General features: G+C 42.0%; 1 protein-coding gene across 1 annotated transcript; it reads left to right on the top strand.

The window, feature by feature from the left end:
- The first annotated feature begins 11,425 nt into the window (after positions 1–11,425).
- inha (inhibin subunit alpha) lies at positions 11,426–15,644 on the top strand. Its single transcript, XM_033615658.2, has 2 exons — positions 11,426–11,785; positions 14,460–15,644. The coding sequence occupies exons 1-2, from the start codon at positions 11,488–11,490 to the stop codon at positions 15,203–15,205; spliced, it is 1,044 nt and encodes a 347-aa protein (XP_033471549.1). The 5' UTR covers positions 11,426–11,487; the 3' UTR covers positions 15,206–15,644.
- The last annotated feature ends 3,129 nt before the right edge of the window (positions 15,645–18,773 follow it).

Below are 18,773 nucleotides of genomic sequence, written 5' to 3'. Positions count from 1 at the left end.
CGTCACTTGATTCACTGGTGTCTGATTCCATTTCAAATAACTCTCTCCATTTTGGACAGCTTCAATGGCGTCTTTCACAGCGTAAATACGCCCCCTTGCTCGTAGCATTCTGAAATGGAAATAATAGTGGTTAAAGTCTAAATCTTTTCAATGCAAATGAATCCTAATGATGTGATACATTCCACTGAAGTCACATAATACTATCTGGCTAACCTAATGTACTCTCTCGTTAACATACTAAAAGGAACCCCCAGACCACTTACACCCCCACAGTCAAGAACATTCACACCTGTCCCTACACCCATACAGTAACTATCCTACAAAACCAGTGTCTGGCTTTAGACATTTGAGCAAACAAACAAAGCCCAGAAAAACACATGTATGTATATGTATTTTTTACTGATAAAATACAGCCACAGTTTCAAATACTGTTTCTGAAAGGGCTTTAAATACCACAACAAGAAATCATGTATTCATCCAGAATTACTCAAATCTGGTCTAAACAGCTAAAACACATTTAGAAACTGTAAATCATCAAAGACGTTATATTTCTAGTAGTAATAAGTAAGTAAGTATTTTACTTACTTAGAAGTGCAATGTCCCCATGTAATGTGTAAGGTGAAAATGCTAATGTTAATGTGCAAGGTGAAAATGCTAAATGCCATCCTCACCCAGCGTTGCAAAATTACAACAAAGACATAACAAGCTGAAAACCTAATTTGATAAATGCATTCAACAATAATTAAGTATTTACCCGTTCTAGACATTTTAATTATCACACAAAAAATATGTTTCAGGGATTTTACTTACTTCAGTGTTGATATATCCAGTTCAGTGAAACAGGGAAATGTGCATCCAGGAGAGTTGGCAAGTTGTATGAGTTCATGGCCTGATGGCCAGACCTATTTACACATTTACCATCCAATGGCATTGCAAGGCTAAACAATAGGGCCTAACGACTATGTAAATATGGTCTTAAAAAAAACATTTGCAGGTTTGTTTTTGGGACAGCTAAAAGTGATGTTGTAATTTTACAACAGTGGGCCTTACAGGGCTAGGGTAATATGTGGGGCATTTTATCTTTGCTCATTGTAAACCACCATGCTGCCACAGCTAAACACTGGCTAACATGGGCAGGAATTGTCGAAACACCTTTTAAAAAAGTGTTACAACTAACCCCAATGACAACTAAATACATTTGGTATTACGTGTTTTTTCAGCAGGCCAGGAGAGTTGGTGATAGGGGTGTGCCTGAGGCAGGGACAGACAGTATGTTGTGTCTGGATGTTGTTGACACTTTGCAAGGTGGGGTCTTAACTTGCATTTGTAGATGCAGCAATGAACTGTGTTCACTGACATTGTTTTTCCAAAGTGTTCCTGAGCCCATGCAGTAATACCCTTTATGTAATCATGTTGGTTTTCAATGCAGTGCAGCCTGAGAGGTCAAAGGTCGCAGGCATTTAATGTTGGTTTTTAGCCCTGACCCTTATGTGCAGAGTTTTCTCCAGATTCTTTGAATGTTTTGATGATATTATAGATTGTAGATGGTGAAATCCTAAATTGCTTGCAGTTTTCCACACAGTGGTGAACCTCACACTGTCTTAATTTGTTACCAGTTGACCTCTTTATCTGATAAAACTTTTAAAAAGGTGTGTTGTGAGGTACAGAGTTGCAGGCTTTACACCCTGTGTGGGTGCGAACCCTCGCAGAGTCGTAGAGGTCACATGTGAGCTCTTAGTTTCAGAGTCGTTAAGGTCACAACGTGAGTCGTTGACCCACCTGGCCACCATGTGAGTCGTTAGGGTCAGGTGAGACCAGGGGTGAATGGGTGTGAGGTCGTCTGGGAAGGGATCCCAAGACTGCATTGTAGGTGGGTGATAAATGGTGTGTTGTGTTGGTGTTGCAGGCCACCCCCTCTGTTTAATGATGGTCGTTAAAGTTAGACGTAGATGGCTTCTTTCATGCCTCTTTCAGACCATTTTTCTTCCCTGGCCAACATGTGCACATTGCTGTCCTCAAAAGAGTGTCCCTTCTCCTTTAGATGTAAGCAGACAGTCTTGACCTGAGGAGCTGGCTCTCCTGTGCTGTGCCATGCGCTTGTGGAGTGTTTGTTTTGTTTCCCCAGTGTATAAATCTGTGCATTCTCTGTGAAGACAATTAAATTTCATGCCTTTTTTTCCCTTTCATTGCCTGTCAGAGGCAAAATATTTTATATTTGGCTGTTTTTTGGCCAAAAACATGCAACTGTCATGTAACACACACATCCAGTGATGTAGTATTTCACTGCCCTCTTCTGGTAAATGGCAGGATAACGCCTGATTTCATTCTCAGGTCTAACAATTAGACTATCAGTTAAATCACATCAGTTGAAGTTTGAATACACTCACCCCATGGTCTGTGACACTTTCTGCCCCTGTGTGGGACGTAGCTGTAACAAATTGTAAGAAGTTTAAAATGTTACTTCATAACTCATGTAGCTCATAGTCCTCAGTTATTGGAGTTGATGTTAGTGAGCTGTTCCAAAAGCATCACTTATGTAGATAGAGGATGTTCCTGGGGCAAATTTACATTCAGATACTCTCAGTCACGATGCCTTTATGTCTCTTTCTTACGTTTGTGACGTGTGACTTCAGTAAACCAAAAATCTGTTAGAATGAACAGACTTGACTCCTGAAATTGTCAAAACATATCTCCATTACTTATGCACTGTTGCAATTACTCTTTTTGCACAAAGATTTATATAAATGATAAATTGATAAATAAAGCCAACCATGTGGCAGCAACTCAATGCATTTAGGCATGCAGACATGGTCAAGACAACCTGCTGAAGTTCAAACCGAGCATCAGAATGGGGAAGAAAGGTGATTTCAGTGACTTTGAACGTGGCATGGTTGTTGGTGTCAGACGGGCTGGTCTGAGTATTTCACAAACTGCTGATCTACTGGGATGTCAACCCGTTGAACCAACCCACGCAGCCAAGCAGGGGCCGTCACAGCTACAAACCGCCCCAGTGCGTGCTGGAGGTTACGGTGTGATGAAGCCAACAAAACCACATCTTCCGTGAAAAGCAGATATGCAGTTCTGAGGTCCCCAAACCGGACCCCCCCCCCCCCGGCTGCGCTTCATGATCCTGTACATGAAAATCATAAACAGGATCGGTGACAAGGGAAAACCCTGGTGGAGGCTAACACCCGCCGATATCCGAGTATGTACGAGTACATTGGTCATACAGGATATTTTTGTCACTATATTCAGCAATGTTAAATTACAAAAGTATTGAATAGATAACGTATAGATAGATAGCAGAAGTTAAGGCATCAGCTATAAAAGAACACCATAAACAACTTTCACTAATTACTACTGACCGCTACTTCTGCTCTGCTGGCATCAGCTACTGATGTATCTTATACTGCTATCCTATACTCTATTACACCTTAAATAAATACCAATAACCATAATACATCTTATCATACACATAACTCATATACACTAAGAATAGGCATATTACTCCTGATACCATACTCAGTCCTCTTGTCACAGGGTACCTTGTCCAAATACGCATGTGAAGTACTAAAAAAAAAAAAAACATGTTCACCTTACTCTTACACAGCATACAGGTAAGTAATAGCAAGTACCATTAGCCATGACAATACTCCTGACTGACTTCTTTAACATATGCTGTACTGGTGAGTAATGCATGACCCAAATTACATGAGAACCAGAAAAATAACAGTTCAGTATTTTAACAATACTCAAACATAAATGACAGTATGGACTCTTTTTATCCCTGCTTTTTAGTTAGCTCAAACCCTGGTATTGTCACTCGCTGCTCTATTTTGTTTTCTTTTTTAAAACAGGGGTTAAGCATCAGTCAGGTTTTTTTAAAATATGTTTTATTTATGAACAAAAAAGAAAAGGAAACAAAGCAGTACACGGGAAAAAAGACAAATATGAGGTCATGTGAGGTTTACAAAGACATGACAAATTTTCCTAATCTAAGTAAGGTTTCATATATGGTACATACCATTATCATGTGACACCTGTCTCGTTGGCTAAATAAACACCATTTTCTCCAATGTTTTCGTCCCAGTTCTCTCTGAAGTCGTATTTTAGTAATGGCCTTTTTACTCGCTGCCAGCAGGATCTTTAGTAGATAAATAGATATAACTTTTACTGAGTCCATCGGGGATGTGTGAAAGACAAAGGGATGTGAATGTTGTACTGATACTAAAACCCAGAGTTTTTGAAATGATTGTTGCTAGTTCCTTCCAGAAAGTCTGAACAGAAGGACAAGACCAGAAAATATGGGCATATGTGCAACCATGATTTCTCCACCTTACCTCCAGCAACACAGCTGGGTGCCAATTTGTTTCCACTTCTGATTGGGTGTGATGAAAAAGCGGATCAGGTTTGTCCAGCAGAAGTCTCTCTAGGTCCAGGAGTTAGTGGCACGAGTCAGTTCAGAGGAGGACCCAAATGTAGACTAACAGGCGGTTTGAGTCTTTAACAAAAAGCGAGCTTTAATGTAGCTGATTGAAAACATCCAGTACAGGCAGGCAACTCAAAGTCCGAATGAAAGCAGAACAAAAACTAAAACCAATCGTGAAAAACACGACTAACAGGGATGAATGCAGGATGAACAAAAGAACACACCCAGGAGGAACACAGACAAACTGACAAAGAACAAAGGGAAACACACAGGTATATACACAGAAAACTAATCACAAGAACGAGACACAGCTGTATTAGGAGGACAAGGACAAAAGGAGGGAGACTGGCTAACAACAAGGGTGGAGCAAACAAGACTAATACAGAACAGGTGTGAGGGGAAGACTCTGGGAACAGGGAGGGACTAACGAGACAGGTGTGACAGAAAACAGGCAGGAAAACACACAAAGACAGGAAGTAAAAGCAGACACAACACATGAGGAGAGAATCTACAAAATAAAACAGGAAGCAGATTAAATATGAATGAATAACATGAAACAAGGAACATCCAAAACAAAGTCCATAGGATAGCAGAATATAAAAAAACCCAGGATGACAACAGTAGGCAGTTAGCTTAGCTTGGCATAAAGACTGGATGCAGGGGAAACAGCTTTCCTAGCTCTGTCCAAAGTGAACATACAAAACTGCAATGTGAAAACAATTTGTTTTACAGGGGGGTTATGTGGCAGATTATTTCCTGTTATTGGATTAACTACAGATTGAAGACAGAGGATATAAATCTGGCAGAGCTGGAAGCTGAGCTGCTTTACCTAAAGAAGCTAAGAGCTGAAATACAGAGCTAGAAAAGCTGGAAGCTAAACTGTAATACTGTCAATAGTTGAAGATGAAATTAACTAAAAAATAGCTGAAAGAAGAAATGCTTCTCACTTTGAAAAGTTGGGTTCAAGCATAATGTCCTTAAAGAGCAAAACGTCTACAGCCAATCATGTCATCAAAACAAATGACAACAGCCGCTACATATTCTACCACATTTGAGTATTCATCCATTTTCATCCGCTTATCGGGGACCGGGTCACGGGAGCAGCAGGCCAAGGAAAGCATCTCAGACGTCCCTCTCCCCAGCAATGCTCTCCAGCTCCTCCTAGGGGACCCCAAGGTGTTCCCAGGCCAGATGACATATGTAATCCCTCCAGCATGTTCTGGGTCTGCCCCAGGGCCTCCTACCAGTGCGACGTAACCGAAACATGTCCAGCAGGAGGCATCCTGATCAGATGCCTGTACCTCCTCAACTGACCCCTTTCGAAGTGAAAGAGCAGCGGCTCTACTTCGAGCTCCCTCTGGAGCCCAGCCACCCCATGGAGAAAACTCAATTTGGTTGCTCGTCTGCGACCTCGTTCTTTCAGTCATTACCCAGAGCTCATGACGTGAGGTTTGGGACGTAGATGGACCAGTAAATGGTTGTTGTTGCTGAGGCAGAAAGCACTCGATCGGAACTGCTTGAAGTTGCTATTTCCGTCTGACAGCAGCTAAACCAGTACAGGATGCTTCGTGGATATAAAGTCTCGCATCTGGAAAGTCATCAAAATTTAAATACTGTGGTAACATTCAGTGACAGCTATCAAAATAAAGTGAGCAATAAAGGTATGATGAAACATTGACATTGGGAACATAGCTGAAGGTCACAGAATCTGATGTGTCACGAATGTTGGAAACACACAAATGTTTCTCACTGTATCAAAGATACAACAAGCAACAACATGGTAAGTTGATTAAATTTGTTTGTTCCAGTGAAAATAAGTTTCCCTGCAAAGACATGTACTGTACTGTACTGTAAATAGCAATGTATGCTATTTACACCCCTGTACAATTAGAAGTGGATGCTATTTGTACCCTGGATTATTAATGATGTGTGCTGTTTATACCCACCTTGGTGCAAATATTTGTACCCTCATTTTGTACAACTAAACTATTATCTTCTCAACCCTCAGGACTTACGTTAGCTACATAGCTAACGGATAGTTAGCTATGTAGCTAACCTAGGTTTTATCGGTCCTGAATCTACCATTACAATGCAACCATGCCAAGTGTCTTTTCTTTAAGCAAATTTATGGTTGTGTGTAGACCCTACGCACGTTGCCCATGCCATTGTGAGCATTTATACTTGTGCGGTGGTGTGTCTGTGTCACTCTGCAGTTACACCTCCAAAACACTAGTCGGCGGCGGAGGTTTCTGTGAAGTGCTGTAACGTTAAAGTTTAGTTGATTCAAAACACACCCACAACACACATTAAACATGGATTAATAGCAACAGTTTCAAACACAAGTACACAAATCTGCTTCACTATAACTCGCAGCATTCACAGACAAACACTTGTCTTTATCTGGACACATTTTCCCCATAAATACAACATGCTAACATTATTAGCACAAGCCTATGGCATTTTACATTGTATAGATTAGCCTAGCAACTAGCGCTCTTTCCCTCTTCTCATATAAAACCAGGGACAACAGCAACATTAAACAAAGGTAATGGCACACAGTTTTGCTCCATTACAACTCACAAAGTTCACTGACAAAACAACTGTCTTGTATTAAACACGTTTTCCAAACAAATATAACATGCTAACGCCAGCCTATGGCATTTTACATTGTATAAATTAGCCTAGTGATGAGCGGAGATTTCCTCTTCTCATATGAAACCTGGATAAATCCCTGAAGGATAAATCACACACAGTTGACTTAAAATGCTATTTTAGTGGAGGCTTTCCTCTCTTCACAATTTATAGTTTCTTATCTGTGAAATAAGAGTATATAAAAGCTTCGTTTCCACTGAAGAAAATGGTTTCAGTATACAGAAACAGACAGGAGATCTGCGTCAATTAGGTTTTTTGTAACGTTACGCGCAAAGTTTGTTGTCACACGTCATACAGGAGTTAAAATAGCCCAGCTGAGAGGCTAAGGCTATTTATACTGGGGTAGAAATAGTCACTCCGAACAAATTATCATTAAATTTAAGCAAAACCAAACTCATGGTGTCAGGAAATTGTAAAATACACACACAAGTACAAGTTGTGATAGTGTTATTATACACTGTAAACAAGGATCCACTGATTTAACTTTTAAAAATTAAGGCAACAATTTGCATGCATCTTTTGAAGTAGTTCCAACTCTGGCATTTTCGAGTCAATCCTATGAGGGTTTAATAATCTGACAAACTCAATTAATTTAGTATAACCAACATGATTTGCTTTGATACTATGGCGCTTTTACTGACAGAGAGCAAATTTGTCTTGAGTTTGAAATGCTGGACATAAGTTCGCGGAATTTCTTGGATAAGAGACCTCGCAACTGTTTCTCTGTGAAAGAGATCCGCCCCATCCTACACCAGGTATGTACTGCATACAGGAGATGGACACATTAAAATACAATTCACCAAGCCCTGTCACTGTTACTCTACCTGTCAAGTTTCCCATTCCCACAAGATACAGCTTACAATGATAACAGTGACAGTGAGTTTTCCGGCTGACCTTTTAATGTTTCAAGCCGATCAGTTTTAAAATGAGAATCCTGTAAAAGGTATCTGAAATATGCACTTGGCAGCTACGTACATGTAGTGCTAAAAACTGAGGCTAAAGCAACGTGTCCAAGATTTAAGGTCAGCCTATTTCTGTTCCACCAACTGTAAATAATTAATTTGCTCTGAAATGATACTCAGTGCAGATCTTACAGGGCTCTGCCTGGCAAAGCCCGTGTTCAGAAATAAAAACTGACCTGTATACAGTGATTGACCTTATTGCATGATTCATTCATGACTTTCAGATGGCCACGACTCTACAACTCCTGGGAAGCCTTGGACTCGTGCACACGGATCTCAAGCCAGACAATATCATGATGGTGGACCATGTAAACCAGCCTTTGAAGGTTAAAGGATAACTTTGGTATTTTTCAACCTGGGCCCTATTTCCCCATGTGTATGTGTGTGTATGATTCATAGGTACAACTCGTTTTAAAATTTGTTCAGTATTGAGGGAGGCGGATGCAGCTGGCAGCCGCGAGGTAGATATGGGGGCAAATGCGTCCCGTATAAGTTTGCGCATTAAAAGCGCTTTTTTTCAGTACTGACCGGTTCAGATCGCCAGTGCTATCTCTGTAAATAGCACGTACGTACGTTGAGCAGCGGCTCTACTTCGAGCTCCCTCTGGAGCCCAGCCACCTCACGGAGAAAACTCAATTTGGTTGCTCGTCTGCGACCTCGTTCTTTCAGTCATTACCCAGAGCTCATGACGTGAGGTTTGGGACATACAAAACCCAAAACCAGTGAAGTTGGCACGTTATGTAAATCGTAGATAAAAACAGAATACAATGATTTGCAAATCCTTTTCAACTTATATTCAATTGAATACACTGCAAAGACAAGATGTTTAATGTTCAAACTGAGAAACTTTATTTTTTTTTTGCAAATAATCATTAACTTAGAATTTAAAGGCAGCAACACATTGCAAAAAAGTTGGCACAGGGGCCTTTTTACCACTGTGTTACATCGCCTTTCCTTTTAACGACACTCAGTGAACGTTTGGGAACTGAGGAGACCAATTTTTGAAGCTTTTCAGGTGGAACTCTTTCCCATTCTTGCTTGATGTACAGCTTAAGTTGTTCAACAGTCCGGGGTCTCCGTTGTCGTATTTTACGCTTTATAATGCGCCACACATTTTCAATGGGAGACAGGTCTGGACTACAGGCAGGCCAGTCTAGTACCCGCACTCTTTTACTATGGAGCCATGCTGTTGTAACACGTGCAGAATGTGGCTTGGCATTGTCTTGCTGAAATAAGCAGGGGCGTCCATGAAAAAGACGTTGCTTGGATGGCAACATATGTTGCTCCAAAACCTGTATGTACCTTTCAGCATTAATGGTGCCTTCACATATGTGTAAGTTGCCCATGCCTTGGGCACTAATACACCCCCATACCATCACAGATGCTGGCTTTTGAACTTTGCGTCTATAACAGTCCGGATGGTTCTTTTCCTCTTTGGTCCGGAGGACACGACGTCCACAGTTTCCAAAAACAATTTGAAATGTGGACTCGTCAGACCACAGAACACTTTTCCACTTTGCATCAGTCCATCTTAGATGAGCTCGGGCCCAGCGAAGCCAGCGGCGTTTCTGGGTGCTGTTGATGAATGGCTTTCGCTTTGCATTGTAGAGTTTTAACTTGCACTTGCAGATATAGCGACGAACTGTAGTTACTGACAGTGGTTTTCTGAAGTGTTCCTGAGCCCATGTGGTGATGTCCTTTACACACTGATGTCGGTTTTTGATGCAGTACCGCCTGAGGGATCGAAGGTCACGGGCATTCAATGTTGGTTTTCGGCCTTGTCGCTTACGTGCAGTGATTTCTCCAGATTCTCTGAACCTTTTGACGATATTACGGACCGTAGATGATGAAATCCCTAAATTTCTTGCAATAGCTCGTTGAGGAATGTTGTTCTTAAACTGTTCGACAATCAGCTCACGCATTTGTTCACTAAGTGGTGACCCTCGCCCCATCCTTGTTTGTGAATGACTGAGCATTTCAGGGAAGCTGCTTTTATACCCAATCATGGCACCCACCTGTTCCCAATTAGCCCGTTCACCTGTGGGATGTTCCAAATAAGTGTTTGATGAGCATTCCTCAACTTTCTCAGTCTTTTTTGCCACTTGTGCCAGCTTTTTTGAAACATGTTGCAGGCATCAAATTCCAAATGAGCTAATATTTGCAAAAAATTACAAAGTTTACCTGTTCGAACATTAAGTAACTTGTCTTTGCAGTGTATTCAATTGAATATAGGTTGAAAAGGATTTGCAAATCATTGTATTCTGTTTTTATTTACGGTTTACACAACGTGCCAACTTCACTGGTTTTGGGTTTTGTAGATGGACCAGTAAATGGTTGTTGTTGCTGAGGCAGAAAGCACTCGATCAGACCTGCTTGAAGTTGCTATTTCCGTCTGACAGCAGCTAAACCAGTACAGGATGCTTCGTGGATATAAAGTCTCGCATCTGGAAAGTCATCAAAATTTAAATACTGTGGTAACATTCAGTGACAGCTATCAAAATAAAGTGAGCAATAAAGGTATGATGAAACATTGACATTGAGAACATTTGTGTGTTTCCTTCAGCTACCTTCAGCACTGGCGATCTGAACCGGTCAGTGGCGAAAAAAAGCACTTTTAATGCGCAAACTTATACGGGACGCATTTGCCCCCATATCTACCTCGCGGCTGCCGGCTGCATCCGCCTCCCTCAATACTTAACCAATTTTAAAACGAGTTGTACCTACAGTATCATACACACACATACACATGGGGAAATAGGGCCCAGGTTGAAAAATACCGAAGTTATCCTTTAACAGGCTGTATATCTTCATCAGAGGATGCTCAGTTTATGAGTCATTTTTTCTCCATGACAACTGTGCAAACTCCATCTTCTGATAAAAACAATTAAACACAGTTTTAAGCTCTGGAAAAAGTGAGTAAGTGGACATTACTCTGAAGACAACTGGTTGGTCTGACATAGCTGATAAATTGTCCTTGTGCAGAAACACGCATTATTAAAAAATATTTCTCTGAGACAGATACAAGGATTCAAGGCCAGTCAGATAAAGACGGCACACACAGGTTTTCCTTACAGTAGACAAAGACTTTTTGTTTGGTGGGAAAACAGGTGTGTGTTAGATACGGCCGCTATGATGGAGTCAAAGTGTGCATAATAAACACTCACAGCTAAAACAAACATATAAAGATGTTTTTGTATTGGTGTGAAATATATTTTTTTCAAGCTTTAAGTCGACTGTGCCGACAGAAAGCAACTGCAGACACAAAAGAAGAAAGTGCAAAGACAGTCCCTTGATTCTGTGTGAAACAGCCAAGGCCATTCTTTGCTATCTTCCATTTATGTGTTGGCAACAAAATGCATTTGCTTGCAGACTTCACTGAGACCCAGATAGCTGCAGAGCCAAACAAAGCCCGGCAGTGTCAAGCGGTTGTCATTCAGTACAGTCATGGTGTCTTGTGCCGTCTTCATCCTGGGCCCTCTGTGGATCCATATTCTGACACAAGCCTGCAGGGGAGAGGAGCTCTCCCGGGAAGCGGTGTTGTCCTGGTTCAGAGAGCGGGTGCTGGAGGGCCTCGAGCTGGAGGAGCCTCTAACCACAGTGCAGGGACCTGATGGGAACATGGCACATCCAGAAGCGAGGCGCACACCTCGGAGGGCCCCCAGGACAAGCAGGACAGCGTGGGTTAACCCTCAAACCAGTCTGACCCAGGAAAGATCTCAAATTATTCTCTTCCCCAGTTCTGGTGAGAGGCTTTTTTTTTAATTTTCTTTTTTTTCCTACCCGAATAACAACTCAAAAACTCTTAAATGTGCGCACTTTCACTCCAAAACAGTATACCTTTATTTTGGATCCTTCAATCCAGTGTGTTTTTGTCCTATAGAAGGAATTATTTTTGCTTTCTTGTGGAAAATCTGATATTTTAAGGACTGAAATTATACAGACTTTCAGTGAGCAAAAATAATATAATGTATAATTCCATTCAAGCATAGCACAGTTTTATCATATTTTCTTGCAACTGCATTACAAAACTGCCCCGATCATGTGACAGTAAATTTGAAATACTTAGTCTTCAGGTTTAATAGGGTGCTTGAGCATAAGACTAAAATGAAAGTGCAGCAGAGTGCTTCCAAAAAGGTTTTAATTTAATATTTGTGTTTCTTGTTTAAAAGTACACTGCCTGGGCTTAACTGCCATCTATATTGCAGTAAACTCACGATATCCACGCTGAAGATGTAAAAGAAATATACTCAGTTATCTGCACTTTGTATTAGTTTATGATATGGAGCCTTTGCAAATAAATTTGTGTGTAAGCAGGTGTCCTTGGAGCATGGATGGTTTACTGAATGCGCCTACAAGGAACAGACCCAATGGCCCAAAGTGTCAGGGCTCCCCTGGCCCCCGCCTGCAAACTATCACTCAATTAATACTTAAGGTAGAGACTCAAAAGACAACAAAGAGACATAAAAAGACCACAAAAAATGCAAAGGAACTGCACAAAGTGACTATAAAAATGGACAAAACAGCCTCAAAGTGACCAAAAAGACAAAATGAACATATGCACACAAGAACACAGTAAGACACAAAATCAAAGAAATACAAAACAACCAAAAAAGACACACAAAAAAACAACTAGAGACACAAAATGACAAAGATAAATATTACGACCAAAAAAGCCGCAAAATGACACCAAAGAGACACAAAAAGACCAAAAAAAGAGACACAAAACATTGGAAAAGAGACACAAAATGACCACAAACACACAACATGAAGATTAGACGAAGATAAAAAATACTAAAAAAAAAAAAGATGCAAAACAATGGCAAAGAGACAAAATGATTACAAAGATACATAAAACCACCAAAAAACACACAAAGACACACAAAATTACTATAGTGACACCTCAAAGAGACATAATATAAAAAGACAGACTATAAAAAGACACAAAGCAGCGAAGAGACACAAAATAACTAAAAACACACAAAACAAAACAACCACAGAGACATAAAACGGCTACAAAGAGACATATTATGGCTGAAAAAGACTCGAAACAATGACAAAGAGACACACAATGACAATGAAGAGACACAAAATAACTACAAAGAGACACAAAATGACCAAAAGAAACAAAACAACCACAAAGAGACTTAAAATGGCTACAAGAGACACAAAACGACCAAGAAAGACACAAAACAATGGCAAAGAGACATTAAATTACCACAAAGAGACAGAAATGGACCAAAAAGACTCAAATTTGCCTCACAGTGACCTAAAATGTCTACAAAGTGACACATAAGTACTATTCGGACGGGATTATTTTTACATAGGGACGTGGACTAATGTCAGTTTACCACAGGATGTCTGTAATATAAACATCTGATTTGCACGGGACAAGAAATCTCCGTAATTCTACCAGAGATGGGAGTGGTAACTCCGTTTGCGCCCTGGCGTCACCTCCCTTTCGGCTTGTGCGTGCTACGTTGCTTCCTGTATGTGTCACGTTTACGTTGTGTGTACACAACAATTAGCAATATGGATTTATATTAGGCTGACCTAACACAAGATGAGAGAAGTCTTGTGGCACTGAAAAGTGCTTTCTTCTCGACCGTTTGATTGGTCTCCCCCCAAAAAACGTTGTAAACAGGACGTGACGAAATATTTACATACATTTTTACAGAGGATCGCGTTCACACGGGATTAATATTACCCAAGGTATTTTCTCCGGACCGTTTTACAGAAGGTAAAAGTCGTTTTCCGTAATGATTACAGACATGACGCGTTCGGACGGGACTAAAATCCTTCCACGTTAAACTAATCCCGTCCGAATAGGGCTAAAAAAAATCACCAAAAAATATAAAGAATAATCATGGGACACAAAATGACTACAAAGAGACTCACAATGACCAAAAATGTCACAAAATTACCTCAAAGAGACACAAAATAAGCAAAAAAGATGTAAAACAACCACAAAGAGACACAAAATGACTATGAAAGACATAACACAACCACAGAGGCTTTAAATGACTACAAAGAGACACAAAACAACAACAAAAAAGGGGCAAAACCACCGCAAAGTCTGTGCGTCTTGCCTCTATGGGTGGTGGGGCCGTCTGCACATCTGTGCCTAGGGGCCTATTATCTCATAGTCAGCCCATGCCTTGCAGTACAATTAATAGAATGGGCCTTTACTTTAAGACTGTGTAGATGATTTATGTGATTACAGCAGCTGTACAGAGTAACTGAACACCAGGCTGAAAATGTGGTCACAAGAGCTTTGTTGCGCCTGTAACCACTCCCCACAGTGATGTCACAGCCTCCCGCAGTAGAGCTGTACATCAGCAGGACTCTGAGGAAGCCCCAAATTGCCCAATAAAAAAGCAATGAACTTTACTAACTGCTCTCTTATTTCACTTTGGCAGACTTGTCCTGTGCCAGATCTCCAGCTCCTGGAGAAACCACCAACAGCCACTTCACATATTACTTCCAGCCCTCCATGAACAACCAGGACACCCTGGTCACATCCGCCCACTTCTGGTTCTATGCAGACGAAGGAGACACAGCCAACTCCTCTGCCCAGCTGTTCATTCTCACCTCAGCGCAGGAGCTCCTCCAGGCGGCAGAGGCTCCATCAGAGATGAGCTCAGACGGATGGGCCACCTTCCACCTGGATCAAAACCTGCTGGCCTCTGTGGCCGAGGGCCCTTTCCTGCTCCAGGTTCGCTGTCCAGCCTGTCAATGCCACACCAATGAACCAGCCAAGACGCCCTTTCTCCACGTCCATGCTCAGCCTCGTGGTCCTGTCCGCTCACCCCGCCATGCACCCGTACCAATCCCCTGGTCTCCTTCAGCGATCGACCTGCTCCAGCGGCCCTCACAGGAGAGACCTCAGCACAGCGACTGCCACCGAGCAGAGATCGAAATTAGCTTTGAGGAGCTGGGCTGGGACAACTGGATCGTCCATCCAAAGGTGCTGACTTTCTACTACTGTCATGGGAACTGCTCGGCCGAGGACAGACCCTCCGCCATGCTGGGGATCACACAGTGCTGCGCTCCGGTCCCAGGGACAATGAGGTCGCTGAGAATCACCACAACATCTGACGGCGGGTACTCCTTTAAGTATGAGACCTTGCCTAATATCATACCTGAAGAGTGTACTTGTATCTGAAAATTTAAAGGGACAGTCACCCAAATTACAGAGGGACATTTCTTGTTAGCCAAGCAGACATTTCTGAATTTATGTGCTGAGGTTTTTAGATTTCTCTCGTGCAGTTTACCTGCTCTTTACTGTTTTACACAGCTACCAGAATTTCATGTAATGTAATGGATATTAAAGTTTTCTTAGCTGCTGCTACCAAAGACATAGTCCCTATGAAAACTGCCCAAAACTGACATTTTGCCATTCTGTTATTCAAAAGTAATGTTTACATGCATAGATGACACATTATTCACTCTGATTGTGTTTGAAATGGAGTTTACATGCAGATACCAGATATGTTGTAATTTGGTTGAACAGACCCCTTAACCCTCAAGGGTCTTGGGCTATTTTGGCCGTTTTTGTATACTTTTAATTTTTGCCTTCATATACCACATAAAAAAAATGTTTGTCATGCCAATGTTTGATATCTTTTTTTTTCAGCACAACCTTAGCTATATGACCAGAAAATTATGTTTCCACTCTGACATACTATATTAACATACTTGACCCAAAAACACTCAAAAACACAAAATCGGATTTGAAAAATAAATTAATTTCTTTACTATACAAAATTCAAACATGCTCAATGAAAAAATTCAAAGGTAGAAATTGTAAACACAAGTTGTAAATATGTACATACAAAAGTATAACTGAGATAAAATTAAACTATTTACAACAAAAAACAGGTGAAGCCACAGGCATTTTTTTTTTTTCCTCCATTTTGGCCGTGCCTCTCTTCAAAATAGTTTATGTACACAATTAGACAGAGAACTATATAACAGGCCTTTCATTCACAGACTGTGAGGGGTTTCTAAATAGTGCAAAAATAACATATAAATGTCAAATTGAGACAAAATCAAACTATATACAACAATAACATAACTATTTACAACAAGGCGTTTTTGTTTTTTAACGTGCCACTCCTCAAAACAGTTCCTGTCAACAATGACACAGAGGGGCACATCACAGGACTTGCATCGCCATGGCGTCAGGTTCCTCTTTTTGTCCACCTGGTGGCAGCGTTGGCATGCCCTGCGGCCTTGAGTGGCTTTCTGGCTGGCATCAGTGGCAGTGGCGATGGCAACAGGAACATGTTGATTGCTCCTGTTGTTTGGAGTCCCTGTCTTGTCCACTCCACACAGCTCGGACACCAGCTGGGTAAGAAAGTTCTTATGAGTCATGGGCTGCACCTGTTGTTTGCTGCTCATCTCACAATGCATGATGTATGCATTTGTTGCTGCAATGTCCACAAAGTGCAAAAAGAGCGTCCAGTACCAGCGAGCAGTTTTGCAGTGGGTGGAGTAATACTGGATCAGCTGGTCGGAAAGATCAACCCCACCCATGCACTTGTTGTAGGCCATGACAGGGGTGGGGCAGGGAATCTCCTTCACTGCCCAGCGTCCATCTTCATCCTTTGCTCTCCTCTGGACCACCTCACCAGAAAATGCTGGATGGATTGTGGAGCACACAGACACCTCCCGCGTGTCCATCCACTTCACAAACAGCAGGGGGCCCTCCCTGATCCACCTCACAGCACCTCTCTCAGACTTTGGGGTGAGGGCATTTCCTCTTCCACAGGGACACCTTTTCCTGTTGTCCCTGTAGGTACCACAAGCATACTTCATGCTGGCCAAGTCGAGGAACAGCTTGGGACTGGTGAAGAAGTTGTCCATATAAATATGGTATCCAGTCCCAAGATATGACGGCTGAATGAGGTCCATCACAGCATCATGTGACAGTCCATGCACACTGGCCGAGCTAGACTTCCCACTGTACACACTGAAGTTGACAGTGTAGCCACTGCTTGACTCAGCCAACACAAAGAGCTTGATCCCCCATTTTGTTGGCTTGTCCTTCATGTACTGGGGTCAGGCTACTTTTTGCCTTGGTTGCCACCATTCGCTCGTCAACAGCCAATTCCTTCCTTGGGTGGTAATGAGCCTGGCACGCAGTGCGGATCTCATCCATGAGGGGTTTTGTCCTGAAGAGCTTGTCATGGTCAGGTGTTCCCTTCTTTCTGTTATTTATCACATTCTCCTCTGGATCGCTGGGGTGGATGTTCCACATCAGGGACCTGAATCGGTCTCTTGTCATGACCATGGCTGGAAACGGCACAGACAGGATGTGGTTTTGTTTCCAGTAGTCCTGGAGACTTGGCAGTGAGACTAATGCCATGTACATGAGAAGGCCAAAGAATTTATACAGCTCCTCAACCTCGACGTCAGCCCAGCTGTATTTCTTCCCCATTTCCTGCTGTATTGCTGCATATTTGTTGGTGTTCTTGCAGAGTATCCTCACGGTGGCAGTGGAGAAGAACAGCTGAAACAGCTCTTTTGGTGTGTATGGCGAGTGCATGTCCACCTGGGCTCCTAGTGGTCTGTGGGGCATGAACCTACTGACTCCTGGAGCAGTATCAGGTTCACTTTCTGTTCTCCAGGCCTCATGGCTGTGGTGTGGCTGGGATGACCGGTCACATGGAGATCTAGATCGGCATCTATTCTCCCTCCCACGCTGACGCCCCCTGCCTCTGCCTGTTACTGGGGCTGTAGATGTCCCAGGCTGCTCATCATCTCTGTATATGTACACGACAATAACACATTGTAAAAAGTTGAGTTCAGTTCAATTTGCACAATTTATAAAATACACAAAAACAATAAAATAACATAATTCTTGGGGAGGCCCTGGAAAATATTATTTTACCGCGGGAAAATATTAATATTTTACCGCGAGTTGTGTGTGTGTGTGTGTGTGTGTGTGTGTGTCAGTGTCACAAAATCACACAGCACACATTTACAAAGAGAGTAATAAGAAAAACAAAAACAATACATTTTCATAAGAAGTTTGACTCACCTCTTGTCGTCAATCACAAAGGACGGATCCTCAACTTCATCGTCAAATTCCCTCTCCCACTCCAACGGTGAAATGCAGATTTCGCCCTGCTGCTCCTCCTTTTCGAAGAACAAGTCCACGGCTTGTCTTACGTTCAACGTCCTCAACATCCTCTACTCCTCACTAATAAACTCTAAATACGAATACTAATACAACTCCAAATCTTCCAAAAACTCTCTCAATATATCTCCTGCCTCTCTCATCCGCCTCACTCTCCCGCGCTTCGCTTCCGCCACACTGCTCAGTTGGCCCCGCCCCCACGTCCCTAGAATGTGCAGCCTGTAGAGCAGAGTCAGCAGATTCAGACATTTTGATTCGTTTCGTAATAATCAGAAAATCAAAACTAACAGTCCACTACAAAATATTACGTCAACATCTCAAATCAAATCGCCTAAGACAACAACCAATGCCCTTTGTGAGGACTTTGCAGACCACTTCAGAGGTAAAATCAATGACATCAGATCCAGTCTTTTCTCTCCAGATTTTAACTGTTGACACACCTGGATCATTGCTTTTACCTGAGGAAACACTGGAGAGTTTTGCCCTGGTTGATGCGAGGACACTTGGTCGAGTTTTCTCCCAAGTAAAGCCCACAACCTGCCTTTTAGCCCCAATTCCCACACCGTTTTTTAAAACGTTTTATGGATTC

The sequence above is a fragment of the Epinephelus lanceolatus genome, chromosome 24, assembly GCF_041903045.1.
Source record: "Epinephelus lanceolatus isolate andai-2023 chromosome 24, ASM4190304v1, whole genome shotgun sequence".
NCBI lineage: Eukaryota > Metazoa > Chordata > Actinopteri > Perciformes > Serranidae > Epinephelus > Epinephelus lanceolatus.
Note: the sequence above shows the minus strand (reverse complement) of the source record. Positions and strands in the feature narration are given on the sequence as shown.

Bases quoted from the DNA above. Each gene is read 5' to 3' on its own strand.
- inha (XM_033615658.2), top strand. From the start codon at position 11,488: ATGGTGTCTTGTGCCGTCTTCATCCTGGGCCCTCTGTGGATCCATATT. The intron at 11,786-14,459 runs GTGAGAGGCTTT...TCACTTTGGCAG, and splicing joins TATTCTCTTCCCCAGTTCTG to ACTTGTCCTGTGCCAGATCT.